The 18,553-nt window shown below is 39.8% G+C and overlaps 2 protein-coding genes across 2 annotated transcripts in view; one reads left to right on the forward strand and one right to left on the reverse strand.

Moving 5' to 3' along the window:
* Nucleotides 1-6,419, forward strand: part of LOC115263203 (ubiquinone biosynthesis protein COQ4 homolog, mitochondrial) — a 49,845-nt gene extending 43,426 nt beyond the window's left edge. Inside the window, exons 2-5 of the mRNA XM_029866183.2 lie at nt 4,506-4,771; nt 4,841-5,045; nt 5,942-6,165; nt 6,226-6,419. Coding sequence (XP_029722043.2) covers nt 4,533-4,771; nt 4,841-5,045; nt 5,942-6,165; nt 6,226-6,382 — 825 coding nt within the window. The 5' untranslated portion in view covers nt 4,506-4,532 and the 3' untranslated portion in view covers nt 6,383-6,419. The remainder of the gene's footprint in view (nt 1-4,505; nt 4,772-4,840; nt 5,046-5,941; nt 6,166-6,225) is intronic.
* Nucleotides 6,395-12,164, reverse strand: LOC109430818 (uncharacterized). The gene is made up of 3 exons (XM_019706902.3): nt 11,211-12,164; nt 6,795-6,928; nt 6,395-6,726 (listed from the first exon to the last, which is right to left on the reverse strand). Exons 1-3 carry the CDS (start codon nt 12,089-12,091, stop codon nt 6,527-6,529), a joined length of 1,215 nt encoding a protein of 404 aa, XP_019562447.3. The 5' UTR covers nt 12,092-12,164; the 3' UTR covers nt 6,395-6,526.
* Nucleotides 12,165-18,553: the final 6,389 nt, after the last annotated feature.

An 18,553-nucleotide genomic window follows, 5' to 3' on the forward strand; every position in this document is an offset into this window, starting at 1 on the left:
TTCCTAAAGAAATTCCTCCAGGAATTCTTAAAGAAATTCCTCCAGGAATTCCTAAAGAAATTCCTCCAGGAATTCCTAAAGAAATTCCTCCAGGAATTCCTAAAGAAATTCCTCCAGGAATTCCTAAAGAAATTCCTCCAGGAAGTCCTAAAGAAATTCCTCCAGGAATTCCTAAAGAAATTCCTCCAGGAATTCCTAAAGAAATTCCTCCAGGAATTCCTAAAGAAATTCCTCCAGGAATTCCTAAAGAAATTCCTCCAGGAATTCCTAAAGAAATTCCTCCAGGAAGTCCTAAAGAAATTCCTCCAGGAATTCCTAAAGAAATTCCTCCAGGAATTCCTAAAGAAATTCCTCCAGGAATTCCTAAAGAAATTCCTCCAGGAATTCCTAAAGAAATTCCTCCAGGAATTCCTAAAGAAATTCCTCCAGGAATTCCTAAAGAAATTCCTCCAGGAATTCCTAAAGAAATTCCTCCAGGAAGTCCTAAAGAAATTCCTCCAGGAATTCCTAAAGAAATTCCTCCAGGAATTCCTAAAGAAATTCCTCCAGGAATTCCTAAAGAAATTCCTCCAGGAATTCCTAAAGAAATTCCTCCAGGAATTCCTAAAGAAATTCCTCCAGGAATTCCTAAAGAAATTCCTTCAGGAATTCCTAAAGAAATTCCTCCAGGAATTCCTAAAGAAATTCCTCCTGAATATAACAACGAAATACGAAAATCTAAAAAAAAAATCTTGGGTGCTGACATGTCGAATCTAAAAAGAACTCCTGTGGTTGCAAGACTACAAAAAACGCTTGCAAAAGATCAAACAAATGAATTGGAAAATCTGAAGCGTGATGATGGAACTTTTACCAAAACTCCTACTTTGGATTTAATGATGGAAACCCATTTTCCAGGTTCGGTTCTAAGTGGAGTTTCCAATGATACTATATTATTGGAAGGTGAAGGATGTCCTTGTGTAAACTGTACGGAGTCAAATAGTACAGTAAACACCGCCTCAGATATAGCTGATGAAATCTTCACGAAGGCCAGAGTGGAAAATGCAATTAGATCTTTGCAGCCTCTTAAATCTGTAGGAGTGGATGGGATATTTCCAGCACTGATTCAAAATAGAGAAGCGATGTTTGTTCCATTGAGAAGTTCAAGGCTAGTTTGAGATTGAATTATGTTTCATCAAAATGGAGACTTGTAAAAGTTATCTTTATACAAAAAAGGGGAAAGCAAGACAAGGCTCATCCGAAAGCATACAGGCCAATAAGTCTTTCTACAGTTTTGTTAAATATGTACCTACTATGGAAAAGGTTTTGAAGGATTTTATTGCGACATTTGCACCCATTTAGACTCGGCCGAAATTCATTATCATCACAGTCGAATTTCGCACACGACTTCGCAGCGGCTGGCATACACAAGTTCGGTTATGCTCATGCCAGGGGCGTCGGATGCAGAACAGGTAAACGAAATAAGTTTGATTAGTGTGAAATTTCGCTGGGAAATGATGATTCAATGGATTCTCAAATTATCACAGTAGTCTAAACATTGATGAGAAACCCAATATCAATTCTTCTTACCTAAAAGAGCATCCTCTATCTGACTTCCAGTTTGCTTATCAATCTGGTAAATCAACGGTTACTGCACTTCATTCGCGTAACAACGTTTTCAGCAAAAGACATAGCTCTATGCGCCTTTTTAGACATAGAAGGAGCTTGATAAAGCCTTCTATTCATCTATGATGCGTGCCATGGAGAAAAAAAAACTTCAACCAATGTGTGCCATCAGTAATCTCACGCTCCCAAATAATCCTATTCGAAAACAAGCGATTATGGAACCGATTGATTCCTTTTTTTTTGTTTTCATGCGTATGCACTTCTAACAAAAAATACAAAAATAAGAAACAAAACAAACAACGCTTCAATCCTTTGTTTTTCGTAGGATGAAAATGGGAGCCACATGCTAAATAAGGAAACCAATACCCTATCATGCATTGGATTTATACTGTGCTTACAAAAAGAGAAATCACCTCTGAGCTGGGAAGTTCTTCTATAACTCAAGGAGGAGTCCTGTCACCACTAAAGCGGCCCTTAGTTGTAGACGATCTTCTAAGAAGCTTGAAGGAAAGAGTTTTCGAGGTTGTGGGATTTGCAGACGATATACAGTATGACCCATAAAAAATGCGACAGTTTTCGAAGTCATCGTTCCCCTACTTCGAACTGATTAACCTTGCATGTATCTATTGGATAGTATAGTAGAGCCACTTATCTGATAATGGCAAAGGAACATAGACTGATTTCATGCACATACCTTTGGAAATATAACGTTGAACATATGGATGTCGAAATCGTCCACGCGCCAGAGGCCGTTTTTTAAGGATATAATTTTCTTTCAATTGCTTTCAATCACATTCAATCAAATTTTATTTTCAAGATAGTACTTTTATGGCTGGATAAGGTCTTTAGGAGTTCGTTGGTTCGTCGGACAAGAACGAAAAAAATATTAACTTATAAATTTGGAGACATTTTCTGAAAATTGAATTATTTGACAAATGATAATTTTTAGAAAATATTATGTTTTATGCATGAAATTGTTTTTAAGTACTTAGTATTTGTACCTATCATAAAGGTAGGTTTATATGCCTTCATCAACAAAAAATTGTTTCGAAAAATTTTCAAACAGTGTTAAGTTTTTTATTAACTTATCTTAAATACGGTTTTTAATATGTAGCACCTTTTTAAGTTTTTGTTTCCTAAACATTTGAAATTTTTTTTTAAATATTTTACAAACATGGGCGTATTAAAGAGTACATATTTCTTCATGATTTCCATGTGTTTAAAAGTTTTTGTCTTAGTTCATTTTGCTCTGAAAATTAGAGGAAAACTTGATTTTATTTAGAAATTGTTAACAATCATAAGGTATCCCATATACGTAACCAACACACTAAGATTCTAATTTTCCAGCTCAGTAAATTTTTCGCTGAGTTCTGCATTTTTTCCATCTTTTTACTGAGTTCTCAACAGCAGATTTAACTCGGTGCACTCGGTAATCAATATTTACCGTTCATCAGTAACAATATTTACAGTTCATCTGTAATTTTTGACAGTTTATTTGCAGAGCTCGTTAACTCATTTACAGAGTATTCAGCAAAAGGGATAACCGAGCGTACCGAGTTAAATCTGATGTTAAGAACTCAGTAAAAAGATGGGGAAAATACCGAGCTGATCTTAGTGTGAATGAATATTTTGACAAAAAATTTAGAGATCCTGTATGACAATGACCTCCTTATTGTATCCTAATCCAAAAAAGTTTGATTCATTAGGATTATTTCATTAAAAATCATCAAATACCGCAAAAAAATGGAATGTCGCATTTTTTTATGGGTCATACTGTAGTCATTATAGCAAGAGGAAAGTATGATGAAACTGTTTCGGAAAGAATACAAAGGGCCCTAAACTATACACATATTCATGGTGTATTAACGAGGGCCTTAGCATCAACCCGTCAAAAGTCGTAATCGTCCCTTTCACTATGAAAAGGTCAATCTAAGAGCTTTTCGGCTTGGAGGGATACAAATTCATCCAAGTGATAGAGTTGAATACTTAGGTTTGATTCTGAATGCCAAACTGAACTGGAATGCTCAAATTGAGTCCGTGATCGGTAAGGCGACACGTGCCTTTTGGTTATGCTCCAAAACTATTGGCAGAGGCTTTAGATGCGATTCTCAATCTGCTACCTTTGCATGAGTACCGTATTACCCCGCCAACTCGACAACGACTGTTGTCGAATTACCGGGGTAAACTTTTAATTCGACAAACTGGCTACCCTGTGGTGGTGTACCTTGTTCATTGAAATTTGGCAACTCTATTTTTGTTTTTGTTTTGATTTCCAAATTTGTTATAAAACATAATTGCAACATATATTGTGGTGGTGCGAATGAAAAGCACAGAGAACAGACATCCAAGCCAATAGAAAATTTTCTCAAAAGCTGTGTAAGGATTCAATTTTTTTAGCATTGACAACACTAACGTCATTTATGCGGCAAATTGCTACAGTCAATGGTGAGTACGCATATATAAATAAGTTTTATATTCACCACTGACAACAGTCATTAGAAATAACAACACAAGTGGCAACATCGTGGTGGCGCTGCTATCCACGATGTTTCCACTTGTGTTGCTATTTCTAATGACTGTTAAATTCCTTACACAGTTTTTGAACTGGACTTGGGTGTCTGTTCTCTGTGATTAAAAGCATCGTGCGCTTACAAATGCACTTCAAAGCTTGTCTGGGAATACATTCTTTCACTGCGCAGGTTGTGCCAAGGGATCTTAGTAAACTTATACTGGGTTCCAGGTCACTACATTGGAAATTTATCGTTCCGTTCTTGCCGTTTTGCCGTTGTCATCGTGTTTAGGTCTAGTCGACTTGAATATATTCACCTTTCATTTCATTATTTTTTTTAAACCTGATTCGCTAAACTAATCTAATGCCGTATTGTTGTTCCCAAAAATGCTAGAGTGCCCAAACGGAAAATTTATCTAAAATGCTTCACCGGTGTATCGTTCGCTCTTTGAGGCTGAATCGAGTTGTTGTTGGTCGTTACTATACAACCGCTGAAAACACCGATAAAGGTGCACAGCCTCCTCCCGATGCCGAACAAACCGCACAACCAGTAGACGAGTTTACCAAAGAGTTCCTCAAAAATCAAGTCAAACTTACCGACCTGCAGCGATTGATTCTCAGCGCCGGTAGTTCCATTGCTGCCCTAATTGATCCTCGAAGGTAAGAGCTGTTTTGACGTCCTATTTGGAGGTCCATCTGCTGCCATCTGTTCTCGTTTCCTCATTCTAGACATGACATGATCGCTTGCCTAGGGGAAACGACCGGTGTTCCGGCATTGGAGAGCATTCGCCAACAGATGCGCAACTGCGAAGAAGGTCGTCAGATATTGGCAGATAAACCACGCATCAACACTCGGACGGTGGACATGGATGCGCTGAGGAAACTTCCAGAAAATACGTTTGGCTTTCATTATGTTACGTTTCTGGAAAAGCACGTAAGTATCCTACTGCTTACCTTTGTTCTGCCTTGGTATATTTTTGGCTGTTGTGCTAGCCGGAACAAATCTCATTTTCTTCTTTTGTCACTTTGCCCTTTGATTCGTCAAGGGGGGGGATGATAAAAAAATAAATGTTTTTGATGAAAAATTACCCAAACAATAAGGCAAAATCGTCAAGCTCATCGGATTTGTTAAGAAATTTCCTCGACGACTCTAATTTCATTTTAAAATTTTTAAATTTCTTGAATAATTTATTTGTGTCCCTCCTGAAAATGTCGAATTCCGTCAAAAATGTTCCCCCTTTTAGAATTACTCCAGATATCTGTTCTAGGATTCTGTAGAAGTTCATTCTCAGATTCCGGAAAAAGTTCCTTCTGGGATATTTCAGAATTACCCCTGAAGATGATTCTGGAATTGCTCTGATAGTTCCATTTGATATTCCTCCTGTTGTTTCTTCAGTGTTTTTTTCTCAGGAATTCTTTATGATATTACTTCAGATATTTCCTCAGAGATTATTTTTAAACTTCAAAAGAAACTTTTGGATTTCTTCTAGAATTCCTACTTAGAGTCATGAATATATTTTTTTTTATTTCTCCTACTAGGGTTCCTTCAGATATTTTTTCTGGAATGCATCCAGAAAGTCTTTCTGAGATTAATTAGTTCTTTTCCTCCAAAAGATTGTTCTGGTATTCTTCATGGAGCTTCTTCGCAAATTTTCCAGAAACGCCTTACGGAATTCCTCCAAAAATTCTTCAAAGATTCCAAAAGGAATTGCAAGAGAAATAACTGAAGGAACTATCTAAGAATGTCAGTCTCCAGGTGAAATTCCTTGAAGAATCAGGTTTCATTTTTGTATGTGAGACCGTTAATCCTACTTTTCCTTCGCCCCGCAGGAAATAACACCCGACTCGCGGATGGAAGTAAAATTTATGGACGATCCCGAACTTGCCTACGTCATGACACGGTACCGTGAGGTGCACGACTTGGTTCACGCCGTTTTCGGAATGCCAACCAACATGCTGGGAGAAGTGGCCATCAAATGGATAGAGGCCATCAACATTGGTTTACCCATGTGCTACGGAGGAGCAGTTTTCGGAGCGTTTCGACTCAGGCCAAAGTATGATTCTTTTGGTGTGTTGTAGTAATCTGGATTCATTGTTTTTTTTCTGTTTTGTAGGCAACGTCAGAACTATCTACAACGTTATCTTCCGTGGGCTTTAAAAATGGGACAACGCGCCAGACCGCTTATGTGCGTTTACTGGGAAAAACGCTGGGAGCAGGACATCGACGAATTAAGAGCAGAATTGAATATTGAAGTACTTAAATTAGATTAAATTGAAATCTGCTGTAATATATAATTTTTGTTCTATATTTTGATATTTCTAATAGAAAAATCACCTACATTTGTCTTATTTACACACTATATACAATTATTTCATCGAACGATTCTGCTAAGATTTCACAAAATCTCAAGAATTTTAAAACTTCAGCTGGTATTTCTTCGCCTGTAGTTTCTGCTTTCGTTTGGCTACACTGTCGGTGGTAGGTTTATGCTGCAGAATGGAGCGACCCAACAGCAGGTCCAGCAGCTTTTGGTTGTACGTCTCTGGCAGAGGAATATCCAGGTCGATAGAATTCTGCATTATCTCCGAGCATGCTCGCAAGTTTTGTCTCCAATCTAAAATTCAAAACTCAAATTGTTATGATGAGATCACAAAAAAGGGAATGAATGTTTCGAGCACTTACATTCGTATTCAAACAAGCTAATTAATATTAGTCGGCACTGGGTGGACATTTGATGTTTTAAAAATAATTCCATCAGTCGGTACAGTGGCTCGGTGTTAAAATCCTGCATGCAATTGAAGCACATACTGCTAACTCTGAAAAATATAGAAAATAATAAACAGCATTATATTATTGATGGTTTTCATTTTATTTTGAACACTCCTGATCAAAAGTTTGAGATCATTCCCAAACTTTTGATCAATAGCGCTGGATTTGGCAAAGTTTGAGTATTGACCAAGGGATACCACGTGAGGCCATTCCATATTCGGAACTAACCTTAAATGATATCATCTGATCAATCTACATAAAATAATTAATTAACTGGAGGTGTTATTTCAAAGCACCGGGAAACATAGAGATTGGAACAACGATTTTTTTATTTACTAGGTTTCTAGCTGCAGTCTGAATAGAGTTGAAACTTATACACTAGACCTGAAGATAGGAAAGAGTATACGTAATCTTTCAGAAACAGTTTGCCAGACGTACGCGGAAAATGACATCCATTAAAAGATTGTACATTTCCCCGAAAACCAGTTCCCCGAACGAACCGTTTCCCCGAATGAACCGTTTCCCCGAAAAAATCATATTATTTTTAGTACTGGTTTCTGGTCATTTTCTTGATTAATCCTTTTGTCTAAACTAGTCATTGAAACGAAACAGCGGAAAGTTATCCTGAGTACAAAGTGTGATGATGTGTAGTGTTGAGAAAAATATCAAGATCGTTACGTTGCGTGGTAACGGAGTAATTCGTAGATTGCATACTGAAAATTGCCATGTTAAAACTTCAGGAACTCCTATTCTAAATGCTTTTATGGAATGCTATTTGGGAAGGAACAGCTATCCAACTAGAGGTTGAAGTAAAAAAGACATGAGAACTTCCATTGCCGGCCACGCCCATCTTCCCCGTTACGAGGATCAGCATAGGTGTCAAGTAGTTGGATATTTGGAATGGGGTGATTTGGGAATCACTATAAGCGAGTGATGCGACAAGATTCAGATTGTGTAAGTGTATTTGAATAAATCATGTAGATGTGTTGCAGTAAGTGAAAGTGTTTTAGTATATTTAAACACCAACGTTGGGAGTGACATAGCCGTTAGCGGAGCCAGCTTTTTCTTTTTTCTTACTCACTCTCCCAAACATGCAAGCGAAAGAGCGAGATGAAAGAGGGGGCAAGCTGCCTCCTCTTCTATCTTACTCTTTCTCGTGTATGTTTAGGAGAGTGAGTAAGAAAAAAGAAAATGCTGGCTCCGCCAATGGACATAGCTAAGACATTTTGTCACTCCATGGGCCTTTTTGATTCCGTGATGGGGCACAGGCATTTACACTGTGTCCTGGCTAACAAGCCTACACTGAAATAAATTTTGTTGTGGAAACTACAGATTCCATAGTTAAATTACTAACCGAACCGTACCTATGATTCTCAACCGACAACAAAATTTGTTAAGTTCACTGAAATATGATTGAAGTTACAACGCATTGCAGTAAATTTTACTAAAAGCGTAGTCGCCTCAACAACAAAACATTGTCAATTTTTCATGGACACGCATCTTACAACATACATACATACATACATTTATTTCATATCCGGGGAAATGTGCTTATGTGACCGAATAAAACACTTCACAACCGGACATTACGATAATAAAAACATGCACATTTATTTACAGACTATGTACACAAATTACACAACATTACAATTAATCACAACATATTAAAAGTAACACCGCGGAAAGCGCGCGCGGGCAGCATCTGGCTGCTGCTGCAGATGATGGCGTTCTGCTGTTCTGCTGTATGTTCGTCATCGTCGTCGTCGTCGTCGGCGGCGGCGGCCGTCGTCGTCTATCCATCGTTGTGATAGACACGAGCCGAGCCGATCATGGGGTACACGAATGCTCGTTCACAACAATTTATTTGTTCAACATCAAATGGCTGCCGCTCTCCATCCTCGGTCGCGCCCAATGCTCGCCAAGTCACGCTCCACCTGGTCCGCCCACCTGCGCTCCACGCCTTCTTGTGGCAACCGGATCAGTTGAAAACACCAGCTTTGCAGGGTTGTTGTCCAGCATTCTTGCAACATGCCCTGCCCACCGTATCCTTCCGGCTTTGGCCACCTTCTGGATGCTGGGTTCGCCGTAAAGTGCAGCGAGCTCGTGGTTCATCCTTCTACGCCACACACCGTTCTTCTGCACACCGCCGAAGATCGTTCTTAGCACGCGTCGTTCGAAAACTCCGAGTGCTTGTAGGTCCTCCTCGAGCATCGTCCATGTCTCGTGTCCGTAGAGAACCACCGATCTTATTAACGTCTTGTACATGGTACATTTGGTGCGGGGGTGAATCTTTTTTGACCGCAGTTTCTTCTGGAGCCCATAGTAGGCACGACTTCCACTGATGATGCGCCTTCGTATTTCACGGCTCTGTAGGGTTTGTACTGGCATGCACTCTCTATGTTTACATTGAGTGTGTAGATGGTGCGAATTGAGCATTTACGAATGAGCGTGTAGAGTGACAGTTGCGATAAAGTGGAGCGTCGGCGGACGACGGACAGCAAACCTGTGGGAAGTCTGGTGAATCCGAACGACCGGAGAAAGCTTCTGAACTGGAGAGCTGGAGCACAGACAAACAGACGTAACACTCTTCAAAACGACTCGGCACATGCATTTAACGATCAATTCAAATTTCATTTTATTTGCGCGATCCTTCCTCCAGAGGCGCTAGTGTTGGATCGCTTTGACGTTTGCCAGTGTACACGTTGCTGAATGATGCAAACGGAAAATTACAGGCGATTTGTGTAATAGTGTGTGTGTTAGACAAACGTCAAATCGAAATCCATCATGGTCGACAGTGTCTTGCGTGATTCTACCAACAGGTGGCAGTGTGCTCATGAAAAAGGCACCGTGCAAAAGTTTTTGATGAATCTCCTCTAAGAGTTACGTCTGTTTGTCTGTGGCTGGAGTTTGCCGTTGCGAGAGTTGCTTCCGGAAGTGGACCCTACAGGCTCACGTTATTGTCTGCCGTTAGCAAGGAACCGAGGTAGACGAATTCTTCTACCACCTCGAAAGTATCCCCGTCTATCGTAACATTGCTGCCAAGGCTTGTCCTGTCTCGCTCAGTTCCACCTACCAGCATGTACTTTGTCTTAGCCGCATTCACCACCAGTCCGACCTTTGCTGCTTCACGTTTCAGGCGGGTGTACTCTGCCCCCATTCGCATAACAGTCCCATGTTTGCTGGGTTTCCTATTCACATGGGACTGTTATGCGAATGGGGGCAGTACTGTTCTGCCACCGTTCCAAATGTTCTAGCAATAATATCCATGTCATCCGCAAAACAGACAAATTGGCTGGATTTTGTGAAGATCGTACCCCGGCTGTTGAGCCCGGCTCGTCGCATAACACCTTCCAGGGCGATGTTGAATAGTAGGCAGGAAAGTCCATCACCTTGTCGTAGTCCCCGTCGAGATTCGAATGAACTGGATAGTTCACCCGAAATCCTTACGCTGTTCTGCACACCGTCCATCGTTGCTCTTATCAGTCTAATCAGCTTCCCGGGAAAGCTCGTCCATAATTTTCCATAGCTCTGTGCGGTCGATACTGTCGTATGCCGCTTTGAAGTCGATGAACAGGTGATGCGTTGGGATCTGGTATTCACGGCATTTCTGGAGGATTTGCCGTACGGTGAAGATCTGGTCCGTTGTCGACCGGCCGTCGATGAAACCGGCTTGGTAACTTCCCACGAACCCATTTACTTAAAATGAGCATTTCCACAGTTATTAATTAAAGGCCTTCCTTTGCCTGCCATTGCATGAATTTTTATTTTGTGAGGCAAGTACAATGATACACTATGCCCAGGGAGTCGAGAAAATTTTCCCGACCGGAACGGGAATCGAACCCGCCGTCTCCGGATTGGCGATCCTTAACCTTAACCACTAGGCTAACTGGAGACCCCAAAAAACCCTCATGACGAAGTGAACAAACTTGCCGATAATACCCTTTGTTACTCTATGTGCTGAAAATATTTTATCCAGCTAAATCATGTTTTGGATTCTGCACGAATTCATAAAAGTATTCACCGCGGAGTCTAAAACTCAGTAGAATGAAAATTCCAAAAGTGCCTGCTAAACATTCTTCTTTATTTTCCCTGAAAACGCTTAAAGATATTTTCAATCATTTTCCACATTGTTAGGAAGAATTATGGCATTTTTCAGCGGAATTTAGATATTGAGGTACAACTTGACCTATTCAAAACGACTCCCAAAACTAGAACCATTTTCCACTCGTACTCCTCCAAGAGTTTTAGATCGACACAAATTTCAGCTGCTAAAAGTCCATTATTAACTAAATATCCTTTAATTTTTGTTATCAAATTATTTCAACATACCTTTTAGCAATTACCAATCTCAGTCTTTCGTGCTTGTCGAACAGCGCTTTGGCCGCTTCTTGGTCACTGAACCACTGGCTCAGGAAGCTCCGCTCCCACACGTAGCCTATCAGGAAGTCGTCGTTTATTTCCGTCAAGCAAAACTCGCCCAACTCAATCACAGCGAGCAGAACGGCTTCACTTTTCTTCCCAATGGTTTCGTCTACGATTTTTACAAGCAGTCGATTGACCACGATTTTGCTTTCGCTGGTGGACTCGATGAGGGCTTTCTTGAACATATCCAACGAATTGAGCGAATTCCCGCTGCTCCAAAGGCTTACGGCTTTGTAATGAAATAGATTGCTATTATCAGTAACGAACTTAGGATCTACTCTGGTACAAAGCTCCACCAATTTCTCCAACCGTTCCCGATCGGAAGAATTGGAAAAGTGCTCCAACAGCATGTTCAGAATTTTCTCGGAAGGAAGCTTCCCGTAGTCAACCATCTGTTCAAACAAAAGTTGAACGTCCTTTGCATTCTCCTCTCGTATTGCCGTTTCTATCAGATTGTCGATATGCGTCTGTTCCAAAGGTTCTATGTTGATAACAATCGGATTCGACGTGAGGTCATCGAAAATCTGCGTTAGCCGGAATGGGGCTCGGCTTTGAACCGCCGGCAGCACGCCATCACCCCCTTTCACCAGCGGAGGAGTCGATTTGTGCTTGTTGCTGAGCACTTTCCACTTCAGAGCCTTACCTTCCATTAGTTCGCTGATGAAGGAATCGATTGCGTCGACATTGGTACTTTTGCGATGGCCCACCAGCAAGTTCAGCAGCCAGATACTTGAAAGTGGGGCGCCCCGGTATGCAGCGCATCGCGAGTGCAATGCCAGCAGAGACATTGGAATTAAGCTTTTGAACGCAGTTGCGATACTATTTAGATAAAACAAATAGAGTACTTTTTAATTTAGAGTACTACACACTAAGATTATATCGCAGAATTCTGTGAAAGATTTCACCGAATCACACCGGTAAAATATGTTTTCACAGATCGTTCTGTGAAACTTAAGGTTTTCCAATCCAACTGTCAAAATTTCACCGAAAGTTCGGTGAAGGAAAACAAATTACCAAATTCTGTGAAATTTTTACATAACGGTTCGGTGAACATCAACATAGGCCTTTTCATGTGACAGATCCGTGCATGCATTTGTTTACAAAGCTTGAACAACAGCTGCTAACAAGAACGTGTCATCTTCATAGAAGAACTGTCAAACGCCCGAACAATCAGCTGATTTAAGACGTCAAATGAAAAGGCCCATTTTCACCGTACACTGCGATTTTTACCGAATTGATGTGAAATCAGTAGTCGGCCATATTGCCAAACGTGTGTTATCAAAAATGTTTAGAGTGTTATCGTTATTATGTGAAGTCATCGGAATCTAAAGTGAAAAAGAGCAGAAGAAAAAAAACTGAAATAATTGGACGATATTCAGCAGCAACACGAGATGGGGTTGGTATTTTTCGTAAGTAGCAATTTCACATTAATAATAATTTGTTTTTTTTTTTCTGCAGTTTGCTGATTCTGCCGGGCAAAAACTGACGGGTTGAAGTACCCGCAAATGTTGCGTAGCAGCTTCCCCAACGGCCGTGCAGTTAAGTTAATGTTAATTTGAGTGTTTAAACATCTCATAAATACATTTTAAAATAAATCCAAAAGAAGCAACTATTAATTTTGTTTTAATTTGCAAAAACTGTGTAAATTATCAAGTAAGGTTTACCGAAACCGCAAATAATCCAACTAAAAAACACCGTAAATTTGTGAACAAATCACCGAAAGTTCTGCGAAACCCACACAAATAAACCACTAATTCACAGAAAATCTGTAAAACATTTCACCGAAATGTTCGGTGAATTTGACAGTTGATCATTTTCATTCTCTACAGTATGTTCGGTGAATTAAAAAATCACCGAACAGTTCACCGAAAATTCTGCTGTTGAGATTTCGGTGAAATTTCACAGAATTCGGCGATTTATTCTTAGTGTGTATACTTATACTATTTAATATACTATTAAATAATATGCAATTTAATGAAAATCACGATTTTATGCACTTTTCGTGTGTTTTGTTATTGTTTTGAGCTTGCTGCACACTTATTTCTGAATTCTCGCGTTACATTTGAAAAGGGCCTATCCCTAAAATGTAAACAAATCGATTTTTATACCTTTCCATAGCATCCCCCAACAGTAACATACTGTGCAAACATCATCCGCCTAACCGTTAATCTTATCAGAATAAACCCCACTTTCAAAACGGCCGATCATTGCTTTTTTTCCCAATCATTCATAAGCCCGTGCTCCAAATGGGCTAGTAACGGTAAAATTTTGTTTTCATTTGTTGGTCCTCTCGTTTAAAGGGCCGACAACCGAAAATTTTCGGAGCTGCTCTCGGGCCGAGCGCCGAGAGCGAGAATTCTCTCTCTCAAAAACGGCCAAGCCTTGATACGATGTCAACAACGGACTCACTCGGGGGACCAATCCACGCTAAGAAAATTTTAGAAAGACTCACAATAAGGCGTACACCGGGTGAAATTTTTCAAATCAGCTTAACATGTTTATCTATAATTTTTCATACTTTTTTGATAACTTTTAATGCAAAATTGATTATTGAGGCATAGATACATCTATTCTTGTGTCATTAAAACGAAAAGCATGTTGAAAAATCCGAAAACTGTGAAATACGAATAGGAAATGTGATGGAAAATGTTTGCATCGGTTTTTCTCAATGTTTACGTTCTGGGGATAGGCCCTTTTCAAATGTAACGCGAGAATTGCCTGTTCGGTACTTTTTTGACGAGATTATAACAGCAGTACGATCTCGGTAGTTTCGGTAATCGATTTTACTGAGGCTCAGTAAAACAACTGTCAAAATCGTATGGAAAAGGTAAACAATGCATTTTTGCTGAACGAGTTCGGTGCTCAGCAGTTTTAATCTCGTCAAAAAATTACCGAACTCGGTAATCAAAATTAAGTGTGTGATGTGACTTAAAAACGATAAATGATGAAGTAGGTCTGTGCTAGTGAAAGCGATAAGTCTCGCATCATGTTTGAAAAGGGCCCGGGCGTGCAAGTACCAATGTATTTACATTATAGACTCGCGGAGACATGGTTGAGCAAAACGATTCTACACGGGGAAACGAAAAAACTCAAATTTGGGTCTTTTTCATTCATCTTGACAGCTAAGTAAAACCAGTCAAATTTGAGTTATTTGTGATATACTCAAATTTGAGTTGTTTCACCAAAAGCCCGTATTGAGTGAAAACTACTATTTTGCGAGCAGTGCGTTTTGGTTCGAATAGGACAAATCGGTGAAGTACTAGATTTGTAGTGATGAGCTGAATTTTAGTATGGTGAGAAGGTCAATTCTCCGTTTCTGCAATGAAATGGTGCAAAAAGCGTGGGTATTATGATTCCTTGCCTAATTTGATGCTGTTTGAGCAAAACTTTGGGCAACAGTGTTGTTGTTTTCTCCATTTCTTGCAACATAAACAACATAGTTATCCAAAGTTTTGCTCAAACAGCATCAAATTAGGCAAGGAATCATAATACCCACGCTTTTTGCACCATTTCTTTGCAGAAACGGAGAATTGACCTCCTCACCATACAAAAATTCAGCTCATTACTACAAATCTAGTACTACACCGAACGTGCCCCATTAATCCAAAATCGAGTCTTGCTTAACCACAGAGAACAGACGTCTATCTTCGCTTTCTGCCTAGTGTAAAACTTTGTAACGGTCATTTCAGAGTATGTGGATATGCTCCCGTTGAGCGGCGCTAGCGTCCCATCACTAACATTGTAGTGTTGTCATATTTGTTTCCAGTGCTCACCGTTTTTGGCCGTTTGGCGCTCGTGTCGCTTTGCGGGCTAGTGTATTTTAACGATGAACACTGCCATCGTGGGGTCAAATCGACTTTATATGTGGGGCTGTCTCCGTTGGTGGCGTTGAGGTACACTTAAATCCTTTACACACGATTTCAACGTATTTTTGTTCGAGCTTAAATGTCTGTTCTCTGTGGCTTAACAGCATTTATTTTTGGAAATTCCATTGATTCAAATGTAAAAAATGTTTGCAGTTATTGCGCAGAAATAATTTTTATTGCGCTTTTATCAGTATTATACAAATTACTAATAATATCACTTTAGAACATACATTAAATAAGTAAAATGAATATTTGTGTTGGAGGCTCCGCTATCCGGAACATGTTCCCTTGGCTGATCTCATGGCCGTTTTGTTGGATGCCGCTCGGTGTTTGGCCATCTATCCCGCTCCAGCACTGATGTCATCGTTGGTGTATTTCTGCCGAAGTAAGACACTAATTAACTTTCGTTTTTATTTTGAATTTATCACAACTTACCGGTTCGTTTGTACGGGAATTGAAATCTTGCATTCTCCGATCTGCTGGATTTTATCTTCGATTCTGCCTCTGGTTTTTCCTGCAGCACGGATTTAGCGGAGAAGAACTAGAAATTAATAAAATAGTTGTTTAAAATGTTAAAAGTTCATTTTGTTTGATACTTACAGAGAAACCAAACCGAACTTGTGGAACAAATATGGCGCACAATAAAATTTTCATCCAAAATGAAGTGCGACTTCAACACTTCATTTTGGATACTTTCATAGCAAAAGAAAAGCAAAACAAAATGTTTGACAACCACAACTTCAAATGAACCCAAAAGCAAGTCTTTGCCGATAACTATAAGATTAAGTCAAAACTACTTTGTAGTCAGTTCGATTTTGTACCCAAAAAGCAAGTGTTGCCACAGTACTCGATTTTAAGTACTTTTTATCTGAGTTTTGAGTAATTTCGTTTCCCCGTGTAGTGTGTTTAACCGTGAATTTAGAGTGTACCGAGCGAATGACGTCACACAATCCATTGTCGCTATTGAACTCGTGACGTCATGCTCGTTTGGCTACAAGAACTGACAGTCCGTTTGGCTACAGTTGTCTTCGCCTCCGCGAGTCTATTGAATCTACAGTGTCTATACTGCGACGACTCTGGCGACGGTTTCCAACGGTTTCATCCGCGACGGATTCAAATCGTCGCGTTCGATAAGGGGGGAAACCACAAACGAAGATACAGACGGAGCAGTAATCATTTTTTTCGGTACCACTTTCTTTTTCATCATACAACAGCGCGATCGTTCGAGGGTTAATAAAGATAAGTGATAAATAGATAATAAAAATAATATGATAATTTTTAGAACAGTATTTTCTTTATTGCGTATTTCTTCAAGAATACGAGTTTATTTTCAAGAATAACCAAAATGCACAATTAGACGAATACCGTTAATATCTATTTATGCATAAATGAATACATACCTGCACGCTTGATACATGGTGAACATACTTCATCTTATTGGGAATGAGAAACTTCTGCTAGTGCTTATGGTGATATTTGCACCAACGGGCAGCGAATCTTACAGTCGTAGAACTACTGGTTGTGGAAGTGATGGTTCTTGCAGGTTCTTCTTCGCCCTTTGTTTTATTTGGAATGATTTTATCTCTCCATCCTGTGATCATAGTACGTGCTGTGCGTACTAGAGCGGGTATCGTAGCGCAGCCGGATACTGATTTTTTTTTCAGACTAAAATGATCTAGACAAATTCACCGTAGGGATTGTTGTTACTAAGATGATGAGACAGATTGTTTCAACTTTTTTTTCTTCTTTCGTAGATCTGTGGAAAAACAAAAAATAGAATGATAATTGGATTGATCAATGAATGTGTAGAAGTCATATAGGAAAATAAATAAAACGGGTTGTAGATTTGGTTTAAAATAATAGCTACTTACTTATTGGGTAGTGACAAATCGGTGCCTTTTTGATAAGTTTCTTCTTTTCATTTCCAACCGGTTCGAACTGCATCCCGTCCAGATCCGGTACCCTGAAGGTTTAACGCGTCACCGGCCATTTTGGCAGGAAACTGCGAGAAATCTTTGCAAGGTTCGTTTGGATGCGGGGTTCAGCGTACTGGTATAGCATCTTCTGCCCGCAAGCAATTTATTCTAGAAAATTTTCCGTTTTCTGAGCATTTTTCGTGTGGCTTGGGACAGAGATTCTCCCACACTTTACAGTCCAATACCCACAAGGATCATTCGCAATCTGGAATCGAGTAGTAGCGGCCTTAAATAACTAATGTCCAACTTTCAATAGAGTATCCCGCTTGTTCTCCCCCGATGAACGGTTACGGCCACAGTGAATTTTCCGCATACTCCTGCACAATAATCTTCCTCTTGTGTGTTCCCCGCACTTGCATCTGCACACAGAAACTGCGGCCTCGCCTCAATTCATTTGGTTGTCAGAAGAACGTCGATTCTGAGATCCGCTAGTTTAGCCCGACCACCTCCGGTGCTATTTTTGCTGCTGCGCTACCCTACTCGGTGATTTGTCTCGGCAGGAAACACTGGTTCAGCTCGCGTAGATGCTCGTCCGGCGTAATTCGCACCGCCGCACCACACTGACCACTCGTTGCGCACTTTATCTAATAAATAATTATTTTGGTTTTGGATTGAAATTAACGGACTAAAAAAACAAAAAAGCTTCTCGCGGGATGATGTTTACATGGGACCGCGCATCATAAAAAAACATAAACAAAACAAGTTTCGGTGCGGCGAAATAGGGCGAAAACTGTCAAATTTTTGCGAGAGGGGTAAACCAATGCATAAAAATCTACCGAAAAATGGTAATCACTAGCCCCCTCGTGAACTTTTGAATAAGAAAGAAGAAGAAAACATGGTACCGAAAATTTTAGGTGGTTTGTACCGCACTCTTACGTCTGTATAAATTCGTCTGTGGGGAAACCGTCAATATATTTTTAGTTGGGGGTAAAGGCAATCTACCTAGCGTGAGTTTAATCGATTTACTCAAATTTTGGCTTATTGGGCCGAACTATGAAATAGGAAGCAATCAGTGAAGTACTAGATTGAAAGTAGTGAGCTGGATTTTTGTATGGTGAGATGATCAATTCTCCGTTTCTGCAAAGAAATGCTGCAAACAGCGTGGGTTATATGATTTCTTGCCTAATTTGATGCTGTTTGAGCAAAACTTTGGGTAACTGTGTTGTTGAAGTTGCAAGAAATAAATAATAAAACAACACAGTTACCCAAACTTTTGCTCAAACAGCATCAAATTAGGCAAGAAATCAAATAACCCAAGCTGTTTGCACCATTTCATTGCAGAAACGGAGAATTGATCATCTCACCATACAAAAATCCAGCTCACTACTTTCAATCTAGTACTTCACTGATTGCTTCCTATTGCGTCAAAAGAACTCAATAGGACAGATCGGTGAAGTACTAGATTTGT

The sequence above is a fragment of the Aedes albopictus genome, chromosome 2 (genome assembly GCF_035046485.1).
Source record: "Aedes albopictus strain Foshan chromosome 2, AalbF5, whole genome shotgun sequence".
NCBI lineage: Eukaryota > Metazoa > Arthropoda > Insecta > Diptera > Culicidae > Aedes > Aedes albopictus.

Excerpts from the sequence above, each read along its gene's own strand:
- LOC109430818 (XM_019706902.3), bottom strand. The coding sequence starts at position 12,091 with ATGTCTCTGCTGGCATTGCACTCGCGATGCGCTGCATACCGGGGCGCC. Across the intron at positions 6,929-11,210 it reads AGATTGGTAATTGCTAAAAG|AGTTAGCAGTATGTGCTTCA; the intron begins GTATGTTGAAAT and ends TATATTTTTCAG. Across the intron at positions 6,727-6,794 it reads TAGCTTGTTTGAATACGAAT|ATTGGAGACAAAACTTGCGA; the intron begins GTAAGTGCTCGA and ends TTTGAATTTTAG.